This window comes from Scyliorhinus canicula, chromosome 7 (assembly GCF_902713615.1).
Source record: "Scyliorhinus canicula chromosome 7, sScyCan1.1, whole genome shotgun sequence".
In the NCBI taxonomy this organism is placed as follows: domain Eukaryota; kingdom Metazoa; phylum Chordata; class Chondrichthyes; order Carcharhiniformes; family Scyliorhinidae; genus Scyliorhinus; species Scyliorhinus canicula.
In genome coordinates this window covers 116696937-116713882 of record NC_052152.1, presented here as the reverse complement: position 1 = coordinate 116713882, position 16946 = coordinate 116696937, and the positions used below count along the sequence as shown (strand labels likewise).

Here is a 16946-nt window from a genome sequence, read left to right as displayed (position 1 = left end):
GGGGGGGGGGGGGGGATCCGCGGTCGCTGCGTGGAACAGCAGCGACCGACTTGATCTGGCAGACCACCGCGTAGTGGCCCTTCTTCCTGCAGCTCTTACACAGAGCGGAGTGGGCCGGGCAGCGCGGGCGGGGGTGCTTCGAGAGGCCACAGAAACAGCAACCGGGCCCCGCTAGTTTGTCGGAGCGACCCGCGGCGCAGGCTTGGGGGGGTCGGGGTCCACGGAGGATGGGGGTGGCGCGTACCATGAAGTTCAGGGGGTTGCTGCGCGGCCGGGGGCGTATGTGCGGGCGTTCAGGTCAGCAACCTCCAGGGAGGTTGCCAGAGTCCGTGCCTCAGCTAGGCTGAGGGCGTTCTTCTCTAACAATCGTTGGCAGATAGAAGGAGACTGCATGCCAGCAACGTAAGCGTCTCTGATTAGAAGTTCCATGTGCTCCGTCGCCGAAACTTGGAGACATGCGCACGTTCTCCCTAGAGCTGCGAGGGCCTGGTAAAACTCGTCGAGGGACTCACCAGGGAACTGTTGTCTGGTCGTGAGGAGATGCCGTGCGTATAGTTCGTTGACCGGCCGGAGAAAGTGTCCTTTCAGAATCTCCATGGCCGCATTAAAGTCGCCTTCGTCTTCGATCATTGCATAGACCGATGTGCCCACGCATGAGTGGAGGATGTAGAGTTTCTGCTCCTTGGTGGGCTTGCCGGCTGCAGTCGTCAGATAGCTATTAAAACACGCCTGCCAGTGTTTAAAACATGCAGATGCATTTTTGGGGCATGACCAGAACATGTGTGTGATGTGCGGGTGCTCTTGAACAAAGGTTGGTGCGGAGGAAGTCAGGCTTGATGCGAAGCTCCATTCCAAAATTCTAGCAGATTAAGTTGATGTACCATCAATTCGACTCGAGACACATTTAGGATCCGAATAGTGGCTTTAATCTGCTAGTTGTTAGCTCGGTGGTCGACTACAGAGAATGGCCGACCGCTGGGAACTCTGGGTACTTATACCCCGCCTCGGAGGCGGGGCCTACTTGCCTCTCGACCAATTGGAGAGCAGTCACATGACTAGTCCCAACCAATCGGACGAGAGGCACATGACCAGCCAGAGCCAATGGGAAGCCAGTGCTCATATCCATACCACCACAGGCTTCTGTACTTGTGCCAGTAGAGAGAGACGTCAATGCTGAAAAATGCAGGAGACAGAGAGCCTCCGAGAGGCAACTTTAAAAAAATGCTTGATAACAAACTCCTCCAGGGGAGTCTGCTGCCATCTTTTCTTGCAGCCTCTTTCTTTGGCCCTGGAGCCTTGTCAACCCCCACCTCACCTTCCCTAGACAGGAAGGCCGCCTCTGTTTAGAGAAAGGCTATCCCATGTAGAGGGACAGGTAACCCTGCTGATGGCAAAATGCCGAAGGCCGCATTTTGGGCTTTTAGTTTTGTATCTTGGCTGTCAACTTCCTTGAAGCACATAGCCTCCGAGCATCTGGTCCCATGGTCAGTAAAATTATCCAACGGTGTGAATACATTAGGAAGCAAATATGACCCAGTCCTCGGGAGCTTGTCCAGAGAGTTGAGATAAATTAGTCATATTCAGATTGGCAAAATGTAAACCAGTGGAATGCCAGAGGGATCAATGCTGGGGCTTCAAATTTATACAATCTATATCCATGACTTGAACGAAGGGACAGAGTGTTTGATAGTGATGATACTACGAAAGGTAGGAAAGCAAGTTGTGAGGAGGGAGAAAATGACTGGAACTCAACTTTGAAATGGTAGCTTGAGTAGGGTATATGGGGCAAACAGGGTAGGCAAGAGGTGTATAGGTTTGCATAGAGGTTACATGCTTCAACTGCTCTGTTTACAATGACATTGTGGCTCTCTTCCCATTAGCTAACATGGTAAATAGCCTCATTCAGTTAAAGTTAGTTTTTCAAGCTCACCTCACTAAAGCAAGGATGAGCTGCTTTTTTGTAGGGATAGAAGATGGGTGCGAGCTTTGTTCAAGAGCACCCGCACATCACACACATGTTCTGGTCATGCCCCAAGCTGGTGGAGTTTTGGGGGTCCTTATTTGACACCAGGTCAGTGATCCTGAAAGTGGGGGTGAAGCCCTGCCACCTGGTGCCGATTTTTGGGGTCTCTGATGTGCCAGAAGTGCATTGGGAGCAGGGGCGGACGCGCTGGTCTTTGCTTCGTGTGGGAGTCACCACTGATTATATAGTAGATGTAATAACGGTATAGTAGATGTAATACGGTAAGGCTCCTGTACTAGAGGTACGGGGGTAAATCCCTGCCTGCTGGCTCCGCAAAGTAGGCAGAGTATAAATGTGTGTGCATACCAGAGCTGCTCCCATTCTGGTAGCAGCTGCAGGAGGCTACACATCTCTGCTTAATAAAGCCTTGATTGTTCTTGACTCTCGTCTCGCAGTAATTGATAGTGCATCACTTTGTTGGTGGCATGGAGATGTATCTTACTGGGATGGAGGATGGCGGCACCGCCAAAGGTTTGGATGTGGCTCGGTGATTTGATGGAGTTTGAACGCCCCAATAAGGTCAAATACACCTTGAGAGGGTCAATCGAGGGATTTTATTGAACATGCCGACCGCTCAGTGTACTTCAAAGAATTTGTCGCTGCTAGAGTTTGGGGGGGGGGGGCGGTAGAGGTGTTTACTTGTTTACTGGGGGGGGGGGGATACTCTTTGTAAAAAGTGTTTCTTAATGGAATCTTGTAAAATAATGTTTGTTATAGCTCGCATCTTTTGTATTCTTTTCTATGAAATGTTAAAAGTTTAATAAAAATCATTTCCAAAAAACCTACACCTCAAGGAATGCAGGGATTCAAGAAGGAAACTCACCATCATCTTCTGAAGGGCAACTAGGGATGGGCAACAAATGCTGGCCTAGCCAGTGATGCCTACATCCTGTAAATTAATTTTTTAAAAGCAATACTACCAAGCTGCACAGTGGCATAGTGGTTAGCACTCACAACACCAGGGGCCCAGGTTAAATTTTAACATTCGGTGATTGTGTCGAGTTTGCTCATTCTCCCCAAGTTTGTGTGGGTGCTCCAGTTTCCTCCCATAGTGCAAAGATGTGCAGGCCAGGTGGATTGGCCATGAAAAATTGCCCCTTAGTTTCCAAGGTTAGGTGGGGTTATGGGGTTGCAGGGGAGTGGGCCGAGGTAGGTGCTCTTTTGGAGGGTCGGTGCAGACTTAATGGGCAAAATGGCCTCCTTCCGCACTGTATGGATTCAATGGAAGGCCTGCCGAACGCTCTGGTGAGATGAGGTCAAATCCCACCAAGACAACTGGGGTAATTCAAATTGAAGTTGCTACAGCTGAACAGGGCCTTGGTTAGACCACATCTGGAGCACTGTGTAGAGTTTTGGTCTCCTTTTTTTTTCCAATTAAGGGGTAATTTTGAGTGGCCAATCCACCTCCCTGCACATCTTTGGGTTGTGGGGGTGAGACCCATGCAGACACAGGGTGATTGTGCAAACTCCACATGGAGAGTGACCCAGGTCCGGGATCGATTCCGGTTCCTTGCTGTGAGGCAGCAGTGGTAACCACTGTACCACCATGCCACCTGACCTCCTTACTTAAGAAAGGATCACAGATCATTGAATTTACAGTGCGGAAGGAAGCCATTCAGCCCATGGAGTCTACTCCGGTCCTTGGAAAGAACACCCCACTTAAGCCCACACCTCCAACTTATCTCTGTTACCCAATAACTGTTACGAAGGGCAATTTAGCATGGCCATTCCACCTAACCTGCACGTCTTTGGAATGTGGGAGGAAACCAGAGCACCCGGAGGAGGCCCACGCAGAGACGGGGAGTACATGCAGACTCCGCACAGTGACCCAAGCCGGGAATCGAAGATGGGGCCCTGGAGCTGTGAAGCAACAGTGCTAACCACTGTGCCACCGTGCCACCATTTAATTGCATTCGAAGCAGTTCAGAGACGATTCACTCGACTGATTACTGGGATGAAGGGATTATCTTTTCAGGAAAGGTTTAATAGGAACATGTTGAGCCATTGCTCACTGGCGTTTCGAAGAATGAGGTGATCTTACTGAAACATTGAAACATTAAAGATCCTGAGGGAACTTGACGGGGAAGATGCTAAGAGGATCCTTCCCTGTGTGGGGGAATCTAGAACGAGTGGAACAGAGTTTAAAAATTTAGCGTCTTCATAAGACTATAAGGAAGAATTCTTTTCTCTTGGAGGGTTGTTGGTCTGTGGAATTTTCTTCCCTGAAGAGCAATGAAAATGAAAATGAAAATTGCTTATTGGCACGAGTAGGCTTCAAATGAAGTTACTGTGAAAAGCCCCTAGTCGCCACATTCCGGCGCCTGTTCGGGGAGGCTGTTACGGGAATCGAACCAAGCTGCTGGCTTGCCTTGGTCTGCTTTCAAAGCCAGCGATTAGCCCTGTGAGCTAAACAGCCCCTAGGTATACAGTGTATGCAGGGTCATTTAATACATTGAAGGCGGAGTTAGATTGATGTTTGGTTGACAACGAAGGGGGGCAGATAGGAAAATTGAGTCAAGGCCACAACAACAATCATCCATTCATTTATTAAATGGTGGAGCAGGCTTGAGGGGCTGATTGACCTGGCTGCTGATCCTAATTCTTGTGTTCTTGTTTTCATTGCAGTCCTACGATTCTTTTTAATTTCTATGACTCTTTTTTTAGAGCTGAACTCAAAACTTTAACTCTGTTTCTCTCTCCACAGATGCTGTAGACCTGCTGTGTTTTTGCAGCATTTTGTGCCTTTATTTCAGATTTCCAGTATTTTGCTTATGTATTAATTTTGTTAAACTTGATTTGTGTCTATCAGATCAGTTACGAGAAGTTTAGAATCATAGAATCATAGAATTTACAGTGCAGAAGGAGGCCATTTAGCCCATCGAGTCTGCACCGGCTCTTGGAAAGAGCACCCTACCCAAGGTCAACAACTCCACCCTAACCCCATAACCCAGTAACCCCACCCAACACTAAGGGCAATTTTGGACTCTAAGGGCAATTTATCATGGCCAATCCACCTAACCTGTGAATTCAATTTGTGCATAGAAAATTAAATTAAATGGGCAGAAAATTACAAGCTACGTACTCTTGAACTTTTGAGAGGAAGATGCCGGATATCAACGTAACCCCTGACATGAATGAGTTGAAGGACCTTCTTCACGTCGATCTGCATGTTGGCCCCGTGTGTTGTTACAGAGCAGCCATTTTGATAGCTTGATGAGGCGGCAATAGGTGAAACAAGTGATGCAAAATTACCTCTATGCTAGACCTGATGCTCTTGAAACGGAAGTATTTCTTCGGTATGGGAATCTCAAATGTTAAAGTCGTATCTAGGTCCTCAAGCTCTGGATATGCAGTTTGAACCACATAACCATTTTCACAAAATATGAGCAATGTAGTTGTCTCCTAACAATAGAAAATAAATACAGTTAAACAAGAACATTGCATTGGACTATAAGCAGGCAAGACTTTTACACACTTTAAACATAAAGAAGCACAAGCTAGAAATTCAGTTCAGGCAGTGGTACAAAACCAGCTGATAGAAAATAAGCTCCACGTTCCACAGAGAATGCATTGACTGGAAGGCAATTGGATATCCCTCACGAGATGTAATGAGTGGCTGATCTGATAACACTGGGCACGATCTTCCGGCCTCATTACACGCATCTCATGAGACCAGTGAATAGCGAGAAAGGCCAAAAACGGGGACCACGCCAAGCGCCAAACAGTTTGCAATGTAACCGGCCTGCTCCCTTGGGCAAATTCGGAATCTCGCCATAGCGTGGTGAGAAATTAATTATCAGCACTTAAGCCTCATTTCCATAAATTAACTAGAGTGACCCATCATCCAACGGCCCCCTGTCATTCACCGGCCTCCCCAGCAAGTGCTCACGCTGGCGCCGATTAGTACTCCTTTTTAAAAACGTGAACCTGATGGAAGGACGTCTGTAGGGCGCTGAGTAGCCATCTCTGCTCACAGGCACAGGGCCGAGGGGTGCTGGCCTTGCTGCCCTTGTGCTCACTAGGGGATGAGCGATGGGGGACCCTCGGCTGGGTAAGGGGACCTTCCATATGGGTAGGCAGCCATGGGAGGGTGGGGTTGGCGCTTGGGGGGGGCCAACTGGGACAGACTGCTCGCTGCACCATCATGCCAATCCTTGGGTCGTGTGTACCCGTTCCCAGGGCAACTCTTGTCCCTGCTTGTCTGCCCCTGGACCACCCATAACCCCACCAGGTGCCGAGCTCTCTGGTGGGGTTATGGGTTCTCCAGCTGAAGGCTATTGCCAATAGGGAATTGGCAATCGTGGTTAACTGAGCACTTCACACAACCGAAGTGTCTTCCCGTGGGTGGGCGGGCCATGTAGCATGAGGGAGTCATTGCCTGACATCCCAAACAGACTGTAATGCTGGACAGTATACCTGAACACTGTGGGAGGCAACACCACACACGCAGCAGCTAACATCCGAACACCCAGGGGATGGGGCACAGTTCCAGCGGCATGTCCACAGCTGTAGGGTGGATGAGTGCCACGGGGAGGAGGCCAACACCCAATCCGGGAGGTGTTGTGAGCGGGTGTCCGGGGTACAGGGTCTGGGGCCCAGTGAGGGGGACCCGAAGCGGGCAGGGGTATGTGGAGAGGGTGTTCTGAGTAGGGTGGTGGGGGGAGAATCAATGGGGTAATGGAGGGTCCCGGGGTGGAAGCCACTGCTGTTTGTTGGTCGAACACCCTCTCCCAATGCCGTACAGATATTGAACCCTATGGCAGGGATGATGGACACGGAAGTTGGGGCAGCACGGTAGCATGGTGGTTAGCATCAATGCTTCACAGCTCCAGGGTCCCAGGTTCGATTCCCGGCTGGGTCACTGTCTGTGCGGAGTCTGCACATCCTCCCCGTGTGTGCGTGGGTTTTCTCCGGGTGCTCCGGTTTCCTCCCACAGTCCAAAGATGTGCGGGTTAGGTGGATTGGACAGGCTAAATTGCCCTTAGTGTCCTAAAAAATAAGGTTAATGCGGGTTGTTGGGTTACTGGTATAGGGTGGAGACATGGGCTTGAGTAGGGTGATCATTGCTCGGCACAACATCGAGGGCCGAAGGGCCTGTTCTGTGCTGTACTGTTCTAATTCTAATTCTAATTCTAAGTTGCTCTCGTGATGCCGGTGCTCCACGATGTGGCCAGACGCCGAAGAAGGTGGCAGCAGTGTCTGCAGATGCCCGAGGTAGTGGCCTATGTGCCGAACCCTACCCTGCACCCTGAGGACTCGGCTGCCCATCAGGCTAGGAAAGAACCCAGAGAGGGAGTCCTGCAACAGCCAAGGGTGTACAGGTGCTGCTGGTCATTTGAAGAAATGACGGACAGCGCGTACCGCAGGAGGCTCCACCTCAAGGAGATAGTGCGACACCAGTGGCATATGCTCGTGGACTTGGCACCATGCGGTGCACGAGGACACCCATACCAGTTCACCAGTTAGCCTTCAAGGTCACTGAAGCCCTGAACATTTATGCCACGGGATCATTCCAGGGCTCGAGTGGGGATCTGTGTGGTATCTCACAGGCCACAACCCACAGGAGTATCCGACAGGTCACGAATGCCCTGCATGCTCAGGCAGAAGGCTACATCGTTTTTAACATGGACCAAGCTCAATAGGATTCCTGGGCAGCAGGTTTCTCCACATTGCCGGGATGCCCCAGGTCCAGGGAGTCAGAGATGCCATGCACGTTGCCCTGCACTCACCGGGTCATCAGGGGGAGTCCTATGTTAACGAAAAGAGGTTCCAGTCCCTGAACATACAGCTCGTGTGCGACCACCAGATGCAGATAATGTACATGTGTGCCTGCTTCCTGGGGAGTGTGTATGACAGCTACATCATGGAGCAGTCGGTCATCCCTGCCCTCTTCGAGGAGCATCCCAGGATGGATGGCTGGCTCTTGGGACACAAGGGATATCTGCTGAGGACCTAGCTAATGCCGCCGGTACGGAGGCCGGAGACTGAAGCAGAGACCCGCTACAACAAGGTCCATGCAGCCATCCGGACTGTCATTGAGTGGTGCATCGGACTCTTCAAGATGCGTTTCCGATGCCTCGACTGCTCCGGAGGTGCCCACCACAACCTCGCACAGCAGCGGGGTGATGAGCTGGAGGTTAGTGACGAGGAACATGTGGCCAGTTTGAAGGTGGGGGGGGGGGGAGGAGAGAGAAACGGGATGGCCCGCAGTAGCACAGGCTGGAGGACGACGCCGGGGAGGAACCTGAGACCCAGCCAGAGGCTGCACGCCAGACAGTAAAAAAAAGGTCCCAGCAAGCCTGGAGGGCCAGGGACACCCTCATACTGGCCCAATTCACCTCGGAAGTGGCGGGTCCATTGTCACATTCTTACCCATCCTCCACCCCCATTTCCCACCCTCCCTGGGTATGTGTCACAGCACTCCAGGGTGCTGGGACTGTGTCGGCAGTGTCCGCAAGTCACTGTCAAGGGCAGGGAGGTGATGATAACCCGCAGAGAGCTAGGTGCTGGTGCTCCTCAATCTAGGCCATTGTCTGACCCCTCCCTGTCTGCTGAATGCTCACTTACATCCATCACCTACTGCAGGAATGCATTGCGGAAGAAAGTGACAGAGGCTTCCTACTGGTTGTGCACAAGGGTGTTTATTATTCAATATATTCCCCCAGTCTCCCGATGGTGCATCCCCTCCCCCACCTACCCCATCGCCCTCAGTGATCGTTGATGTGCTTTGCCTTCCTAGATCCACCACTACGTCTATTTGTGTCCCTCGGATGCACATCAGAGGTGGAGGAAGCCAGCTGCCTACCTCATCCCAGACAGAACAGGCTGCCTTGTGGCTCACCCTCTAGGACCCTCAGGGGAACAGATCATCCCTCCTGGCCTCCACCGCGTCCCAAACAGTGGCAGAATGTTTGGCAGGAAGAAAGAGGCTACAAACGATGTTTGAGCTTCAATCGATGGGGTAGGCGATAAGCCAGCTTTGCCTCTTGCAAGGAGTGTTTTATGAACACGGGGACAAAGCCAGCCCTTTATTAGTTCATCAAGATAGCCACATAGTAGATAGCCCAGGTGAAAGATGAGGGGAGTGGGTTGGTTACTGCTCTGGACAAAATTAATGGAGCTTTTGAGGCTTTTTATCGGAGGCTGTACAAGTCTGAACCACCAGAGGATGGCTCAGAGGTGGAACAGTTTTTAGATGGATTGGACTTCCCAGCAAGGGACAGGGTGAAGAGACCAGAGTTAGAGGAAGTTACGGATTGTATTGGTTCCATGCAATTGGGGAAAGAACTGGGTCAAGATAGTTTTCTGGGGGAAATTTTACACACAGTTCGTGGCCTTGTTGGTGCCACATTTACTGGGGATGTTCAATGACTTCACAAACACCCTTGTGCACAACCAGTAGGCAGCACGGTAGCAAGGGGCAGCACGGTAGCATGGTGGTTAGCATAAATGCTTCACAGCTCCAGGGTCCCAGGTTCGATTCCCGGCTGGGTCACTGTCTGTGTGGAGTCTGCACGTCCTCCCCGTGTGTGCGTGGGTTTCCTCCGGGTGCTCCGGTTTCCTCCCACAGTCCAAAGATGTGCGGGTTAGGTGGATTGGCCATGCTAAATTGCCCGTAGTGTCCTAATAGTAAGGTTAAGGGGGGGGAGTTGTTGGGTTACGGGTATAGGGTGGATACATGGGTTTGAGTAGGGTGATCATTGCTCGGCACAACTTCGAGGGCCGAAGGGCCTGTTCTGTGCTGTACTGTTCTATGTTCTATGTTCTATGACTCTCTGTCAACGGGGGATACGGATGGCCATGTTGGCACAGGCATCGATCTCTCTGATCCCGAAAAAGACAAGATTCTCTGAAGTGTGGGTCTTACATTGTGGGCCTATTTCATTGTTAAATACTAATGTGAAAAGAATCGTTAAGGTTCAGGCGAAGTGTCTGCCGGGGTGTTTGCCAAAGATGATCTGAGGACCAGACAGTTTGTCAAGGGCTGACAATTGTCATCCAACATCGGGAGGTTTTTGAACGTGGACAAGTTGTCCTCTATGGCAGATGCCAGAGGTAATCATTTCCATGGGTGCGGAGAAGGCTTCTGATCGAATGGAGTGGAGGTACCTGTTCGAGGACTTGGGACAATTTGGGTTTGATCCAACATTTATCACTGGGTGTGACTGCTGTATAGTACCCCCATGACTAGTGTCCAAACCAATGCAGTGGGATCAGGATATTTCCGGTTATACAGGGGCATGAGTCAGGGATGCCTGTTATCTCCATTATTGTTCATGTTAGCAATTGAGCTGTTAGCCATCACGCTTAGATCATCAGGATGGTGGAGAGGTATTGAAAGGGGGGGGGGGGGGGGGTGGAAGAGAAGAGTGTGTCTCTAGAGGTGTTGGGGAGGGTTTAAACTAATGTGGCAGGGGGATGGGAACCAATGCAGGAAGTCGGAAGGTAGTAAAACAGGGACAGAAACAAAAGGCAGTAAGGGGGAAAGTATAAGGCAGAGAAGCCATAGTCAAAAATCAAAAAGGGCGACAGTACAAGGTACAATGACTGAGGGTAGCTCAGTGAATAGGCCCAGTAATACGAAAAGGAATAAAATTGGAAGTAAAAACGTAAATGGTAAGCGATGCGGCAGGTTGTTACATGAAGATATGAGTTCAACGACAAGGAAAATTAGGAGAAAAGTTAAGAGGAAATATAACTTAGGAGAGGTTACTGATCGAGGTGTTAAGATTCAAAACATTTTGGTGGGGCAGGCAATAAACAAAGAAATAAGTGATGCATGTAGAAATGGTACAGCAGTTATCATGGGGGAATTTTAATCTACATGTCGATTGGTTAAACCAGGTTGGTCAAGGCAGCCTTGAGGAGGAGTTTATAGAATGTATTCGCGATAGTTTCCCAGAACAGTATGTAATGGAACCGATGAGGGATCGAGCGGTCCTAGATCTGGTCCTGTGTAATGAGACGGGATTGATTAATAATCTCATAGTTAGGGATCCACTCGGAAGGAGCGATCACAATATGGTGGAATTTAAAATACAGATGGAGGGTGAGAAGTTAAAAATCAAACACTAGTGGTTTGTGCTTAAACAAAAGAGATTACAATGGGATGAGAGAAGAGCTAGCTGAGGTAGACTGGGAGCAAAGACTTTCTGGTGAAACAGTTGAGGAACAGTGGAGAACCTTCCAAGCGATTTTTCACAGTGCTCAGCAAAGTTATGTACCAACAAAAAGGAAGGTAGAAAGAGGGAAAATCAACCATGGATATCAAAGGAAATAAGGGAGAGTACCAAATTGAAGGAAAAAGCATACAAAGTGGCACAGATTAGTGGGAGACTAGAGGACTGGGAAATCTTTAGGGGGCAACAGAAAGCTACTAAAAAAGCTATAAAGAAGAGTAAGATAGATTATGAGAGTAAACTTGCTCAGAATATAAAAACAGATAGTAAAAGTTTCTACAAATATATAAAACAAAAAAGATTAGCTAATGTAAATATTGGTCCTTTAGAGGATGAGAAGGGAGATTTAATAATGGGAGATGAGGAAATGGCTGAGGAACTGAACAAGTTTTTTTGGGTCGGTCTTCACAGTGGAAGACACAAATAACTTGCCAGTGACTGAAACAAATGAGGCTATGACAGGCGAAGACCTTGAGATGATTGTTATCACTAAGGAGGTAGTGATGGGCAAGCTAATGGGGCTAAAGGTAGACAAGTCTCCTGGCCCGGATGGAATACATCCCAGAGTGCTAAAAGAGATGGCTAGGGAAATTGCAAATGCACTAGTGATAATTTACCAAAATTCACTAGACTCTGGGGTGGTCCCGGCGGATTAGAAATTGGAAAACGTGACACCACTGTTTAAAAAAGGAGGTAGGCAGAAAGTGGATAATTATAGGCCAGTGAGTTTAACTTCGGTAGTAGGGAAGATGCTGGAATCTATCATCAAGGAAGAAATAGCGAGGCATCGGGATGGAAATTGTCCCATTGGGCAGACGCAGCATGGGTTCATAAAAGGCAGGTCATGCCTAACTAATTTAGTGGAATTTTTTGAGGACATTACCAGTGCGGTAGATAATGGGGAGCCAATGGATGTGGTATATCTGGATTTCCAGAAAGCCTTTGACAAGGTGCCACACAAAAGGTTGCTGCATAAGATAAAGATGCATGGTATTAAGGGTAAAGTAGTAGTATGGATAGAGGATTGGTTAATTAATAGAAGGCAAAGAGTGGGGATTAATGGGTGTTTCTCTGGTTGGCAACCAGTAGCTAGTGGTGTCCCTCAGGGATCAGTGTTGGGCCCACAATTGTTCACAATTTACATAGATGATTTGGAGTTGGAGACCAAGTGCAATGTGTCCAAGTTTGCAGACGACACTAAGATGAGTGGTAAAGCAAAAAGTGCAGAGGATACCAGAAGTCTGCAGAGGGATTTGGATAAGTTAAGTGAATGGGCTAGGGTCTGGCAGGAGGAATACAATGTTGAGAAATGTGAGGTTATCCATTTTGGTAGGAATAACAGCAAACAGGATTATTATTTAAATGATAAAATATTAAAACATGCTGCTGTGCAGAGAGGCCTGGGTGTGCTTGTGCATGAGTCGCAAAATGTTGGTTTACAAGTGCAACATGTGATTAAGAAGGCAAATGGAATTTGTCCTTCATTGCTAGAGGGATGGAGTTTAAGACTAGGGAGGTTATGCTGCAATTGTATAAGGTGTTAGTGAGGCCACACCTGGAGTACTGTGTTCAGTTTTGGTCTCCTTTCCTGAGAAAGGATGTACTGACGCTGAAGGGTGTGCAGAGGAGATTCACTAGGTTAATCCCAGAGCTGAAGGGGTTGGATTATGAGGAGAAGTTGAGTAGACTGGGACTGTACTCATTGGAATTTAGAAGGATGAGGGGGGATCTTATAGAAACATATAAAATTATGAAGGGAATAGATAGGATAGATGCGGGCAGGTTGTTTCCACTGGCGGGTGAAAGCAGAACTAGGGGGCATAGCCTCAAAATAAGGGGAAGTACATTTAGGACTGAATTTAGGAGGAACATCTTCACCCAAAGCGTTGGGAATCTATGGAATTCCTTGCCCAGTGAAGCAGTTGAGGCTCCTTCATTAAATGTTTATAAGATAGAGATAGTTTTTGGAGGAATAAAGGGATTAAGGGTTATGGTGTTCAGGCCGGAAAGAGGAGCCGAGTCCACAAAAGATCAGCCATGACCTCATTGAATGGCGGAGCAGGCTCGAGGGGCCAGATGGCCTACTCCTGCTACTAGTTCTTATGTTCTTATGTTCTACGCGAACAATTTGTTGTTGTACATTCCTGATCCTCTCACAGGTGCGGGAGGAATTGTGGAGCTGTTGAAAAATTTGGATCCTTCTCAGGGTACAGATTAATACGAGCAAGAGTAACATTTTCCCGGTGAATTCCCTAGGGAGGAGGGCAGATCTGGGTAAGGTGCTGTTTATTCTGGCCAAGACGAAGTTTAAATATTTTGGGATTCACGGGGTGCTTGACTGGGCTCAGTTACAAAACTGAACTTGGCCATTCTGATGGAGGAGGTGAAAGTGGACTTGAAGAGGTGGGATGCAGGGCGGCACAGCGGCGCAATGGTTAGCACTGCTGTCTCACGATGCTGAGGACCTGGGTTCAATCCCGGCTCTGGGTCACTGTCCGTGTTGAGTTTGCACATTCTCCCCATGTCTGCGTGGGTCTCACCCCCACAACCCGAAAAGATGTGCAGAGTAGGTGAATTGGCATGCTAAATTGACCCTTAATTGGAAAAAAGGACTGGATACTCTAAATTTATTTAAAATGAAAAAGGTAGAATGCTCCCACGCTTTCGTTGGCGGATAGAGTGCATACGGTCAAAACAAACGTTCACCGATATTTTATTCTTGTTCCAGTGTCTTCCAATCTTGGTACCTAAATCTTTTTTCGCAAGGATTGATAAATTAATCTCGGCCATCATTTGGTGGGAAAGACGCCCAGGATTAGAAGAGCCTTCCTGCACAGAGAATGACAATTGGGTAAGGTGGCACTACCAAATCTGATGCTCCATTACTGGGTGGCAAACATCGGGAAAGTGCGACGGTGGTTCAAGGAGCTGGGGTGGGATTGGTGGAGGAGGTCTCTTGTGTAGGCTCATGCCTAAGGGCACTGGTTCAGCCCCCCTTCCATTTTCTCCGGCCAAGTTCTCAACAAGCCCATTGGTAGTATCATCTTTGAAAGTCTGGAATCAATTTAGGCAACATTTTGGACTGAGGGATATGCCATTATAGTCTCAAATTTATGGGAGGGATGCAATGTGTCCGATCTGCAGGAGAGAAGGAGTCTAGACATTTTGGGATTTGTTTGTGGGAGGTAGGACTGGAGCAGAAATTTCAACTCCCAAGGGGCAGTACATTTAGATATCAGATGAGGAACTTTATTCGTAAAGAGCTGTCTCCATTCTCCCAGTAGCCAAGAACTACACTGTTAGACAAGATAGTATCAAAGGATGAGATAGGGGAAGGGAAGATCTCCGATAATGTATGGGTGTTTCCTGGAGACGGGGAAAGCATTGCTAGAGGAGGTGAAGGGGAAGTGAGAAGTAGAGCTGGGCCTGGAACTAAAGGAAGGGGTATGGAGTGAGATATTGCAGAGGGTGAATTTTACCTCTTTCTGCACCAGGCTAAGCCTGATACAGTTTAAAGTAGTACATAGTGTGCACTTGACCAGGATGCACACGCATGGGTTCTTCCCCGGGGTGGAAGACAGATGTGAACGGTGTTTGTGGGGGCCAGAAAGCCACTCGCACATGTTCTGGTTCTGCCCTAAACTGCTTGGTTTCTGGGTTTAGTTTTTTGAGATCATGTTAGAGATGGTTGTGGTTAAGCTGGAGCCATGTCCACTAGTGGCAATCTTTGGGGTGTCAGATTTGCCGGAGCTTCTTGAGGGGAGGTGGGCTGAAGTCTTGGCCTTTGCCTTCCTGGTGGCATGGAGATGAATGCTGCTTGGATGGAGGTTGGCGGTGCCACCCAAGGCCTCAGTATGGTTGGGAGACTTAGTGGAATTCCTGAGATTGGAAAAGATTAAATAGGCCTTAAGAGAGTCGGAGGAAAGTGTACATTCCAGGTGGAGGTTGTTCATCTCTTTCATTAAGAACCTGATCATAGCCAGCAGTTGAGGCGGGGGGGGCGGGGGGGGGGGGGGGGGGGGGGGGGGGGGGGGGTAGGGTTGTTACTGTTACTTTGTTAAAATAAAAATATAGTTATGCCTATGTATATAAGAATTTGTTAACGTCTGGAATTTTAGAAAAAGTAATTGAGTGGTGTCTAACAGAGTTTCTATGTGAGTTGATTATTTAATCCCAGTATCCAGTTCTTGGTAATGCTTCCACCTGGGGCTGCCATACGCCCCAAAGTGATGGGGATTGGGTGATGGGGTCTGCCTCAGGACTGGGCGTCCATATTCAAATGCCTCTTCCACTAAACTCCCCCAGTGCACATCATCGCCTGTGGCTCCTTCAACATCCCATATTCACATATCATCGCTCCCTGGAATGATATCTGTGATCTCAACCTTTCTATTTCTCTACTGCATTTTGTGTGATTGGTGGCAATCCTGATTGTTCTGATTTAGGACCTTTACTACCGCTTTAAGGTCCGTGTTTTCACGGGTTAACTGACAGACCCCAGATCCTGCCACATCTTTTCCTCTCACTGCCTGTTCCTTTTCTTAGTAATTTTTTTCACACTAACTTTGCAACTAGGTCATGAACATCACATTTACCTCATCCTTCTTTACTTCCTCTTTCAGTTGTTTTCTTAATTCAGCAACTCGCCTCAAAAGGATGTCTTTCCACTTCTGGAAGATTTTATTTTCCTTTTCAGCCTCATGGAGAGTCCTGATCGAGCAAGCAATTGTCAAAGGCCTTTTGACCTTAATGGCCTTCTTGCTTAGCTGTTTCTTACTTTTCGAAATCAGGGTCGCAATCACGGAAGAGGTGCCCAACAGCCGCTATCGGCTTCCACATCAAGAACTGTGGCTGCTGCCACCTTTTAAGAGATACATTAGGCTGTGTGGAGTATTCCAGCCAGAAGCAGCAGCAGAGAGCAGGTCACGCACCCTGCACGTAGAATTGACATGAAACGCCTTCCGGATACATGCGTTTGGCGCCAAAGCAGGGAGCAGAGTTGTTTTGATTTTGGAGCTACTAGCAAGCAAGGCAAGTGAACTGTGAAGATCAATAGTTTTCTTAAAAGTAACAAACGGCCAGAGGCTCAAACAGGCAATTTACCTGTTGGACAGAATCTCACAATAGAATCTGCTGGAGAGAGCTGCTTAGGAGTGTCCACAGGAGCGCAGATCAATGGTACTGTTAGAGCTCCAGGACCTCTGGTTAATGGCCCTGAAAAAATAAATGTAACTCAGAACAAAGAAGTAACAAAGATGATTTCTTGAGGTATGGTTTTGTCAATTGTGACAATGCAAATAAGGAGGCAAAGCCCATATGTGTTGTATGTAGGGAAGCGCTGGAAAATGACAGAAGTTTCAGAATTTGTAAATGAAGTGGTGTGTGAAAAAATTCCTTTTCAGGTTGAGACCGCAGTGTCAGTTGTTAACTTAGAGCTGACTCCAAATTAAAATACGACACTGCTGCATTAAAAACACGGCAAAAGCCCTCAAGGCTGTCAGTATTCTGGTGCAGCATCTCGCAGGAGTATCCAGTGCTGAGTAAAACACACATTTTATTGTTATTGCCCTTCACAAAGACCTACAAGTGTGTCGGATGTTCCATTTTCATAAAGATAAAGATAAAGATAAAGACAGCACAAAGGAACTGGCTGAACCCTACACCTGATATACGCATTGCCCTCTCCTCCAGTCAACCTGATTCAAGTGAGATTGTTAGGACCAAGTATGCTCCCCTTTTGCATT

At 48.3% G+C, this 16946-nt stretch overlaps 1 protein-coding gene across 1 annotated transcript in view; it reads right to left on the bottom strand.

Moving 5' to 3' along the window:
- Positions 1-16946, bottom strand: part of LOC119969120 (cilia- and flagella-associated protein 44) — a 338226-nt gene that overhangs the window by 197403 nt on the left and 123877 nt on the right. The window contains exon 14 of the mRNA XM_038802337.1: positions 5276-5425. Within this exon, the coding sequence (XP_038658265.1) occupies positions 5276-5425 (150 nt within the window). The remainder of the gene's footprint in view (positions 1-5275; positions 5426-16946) is intronic.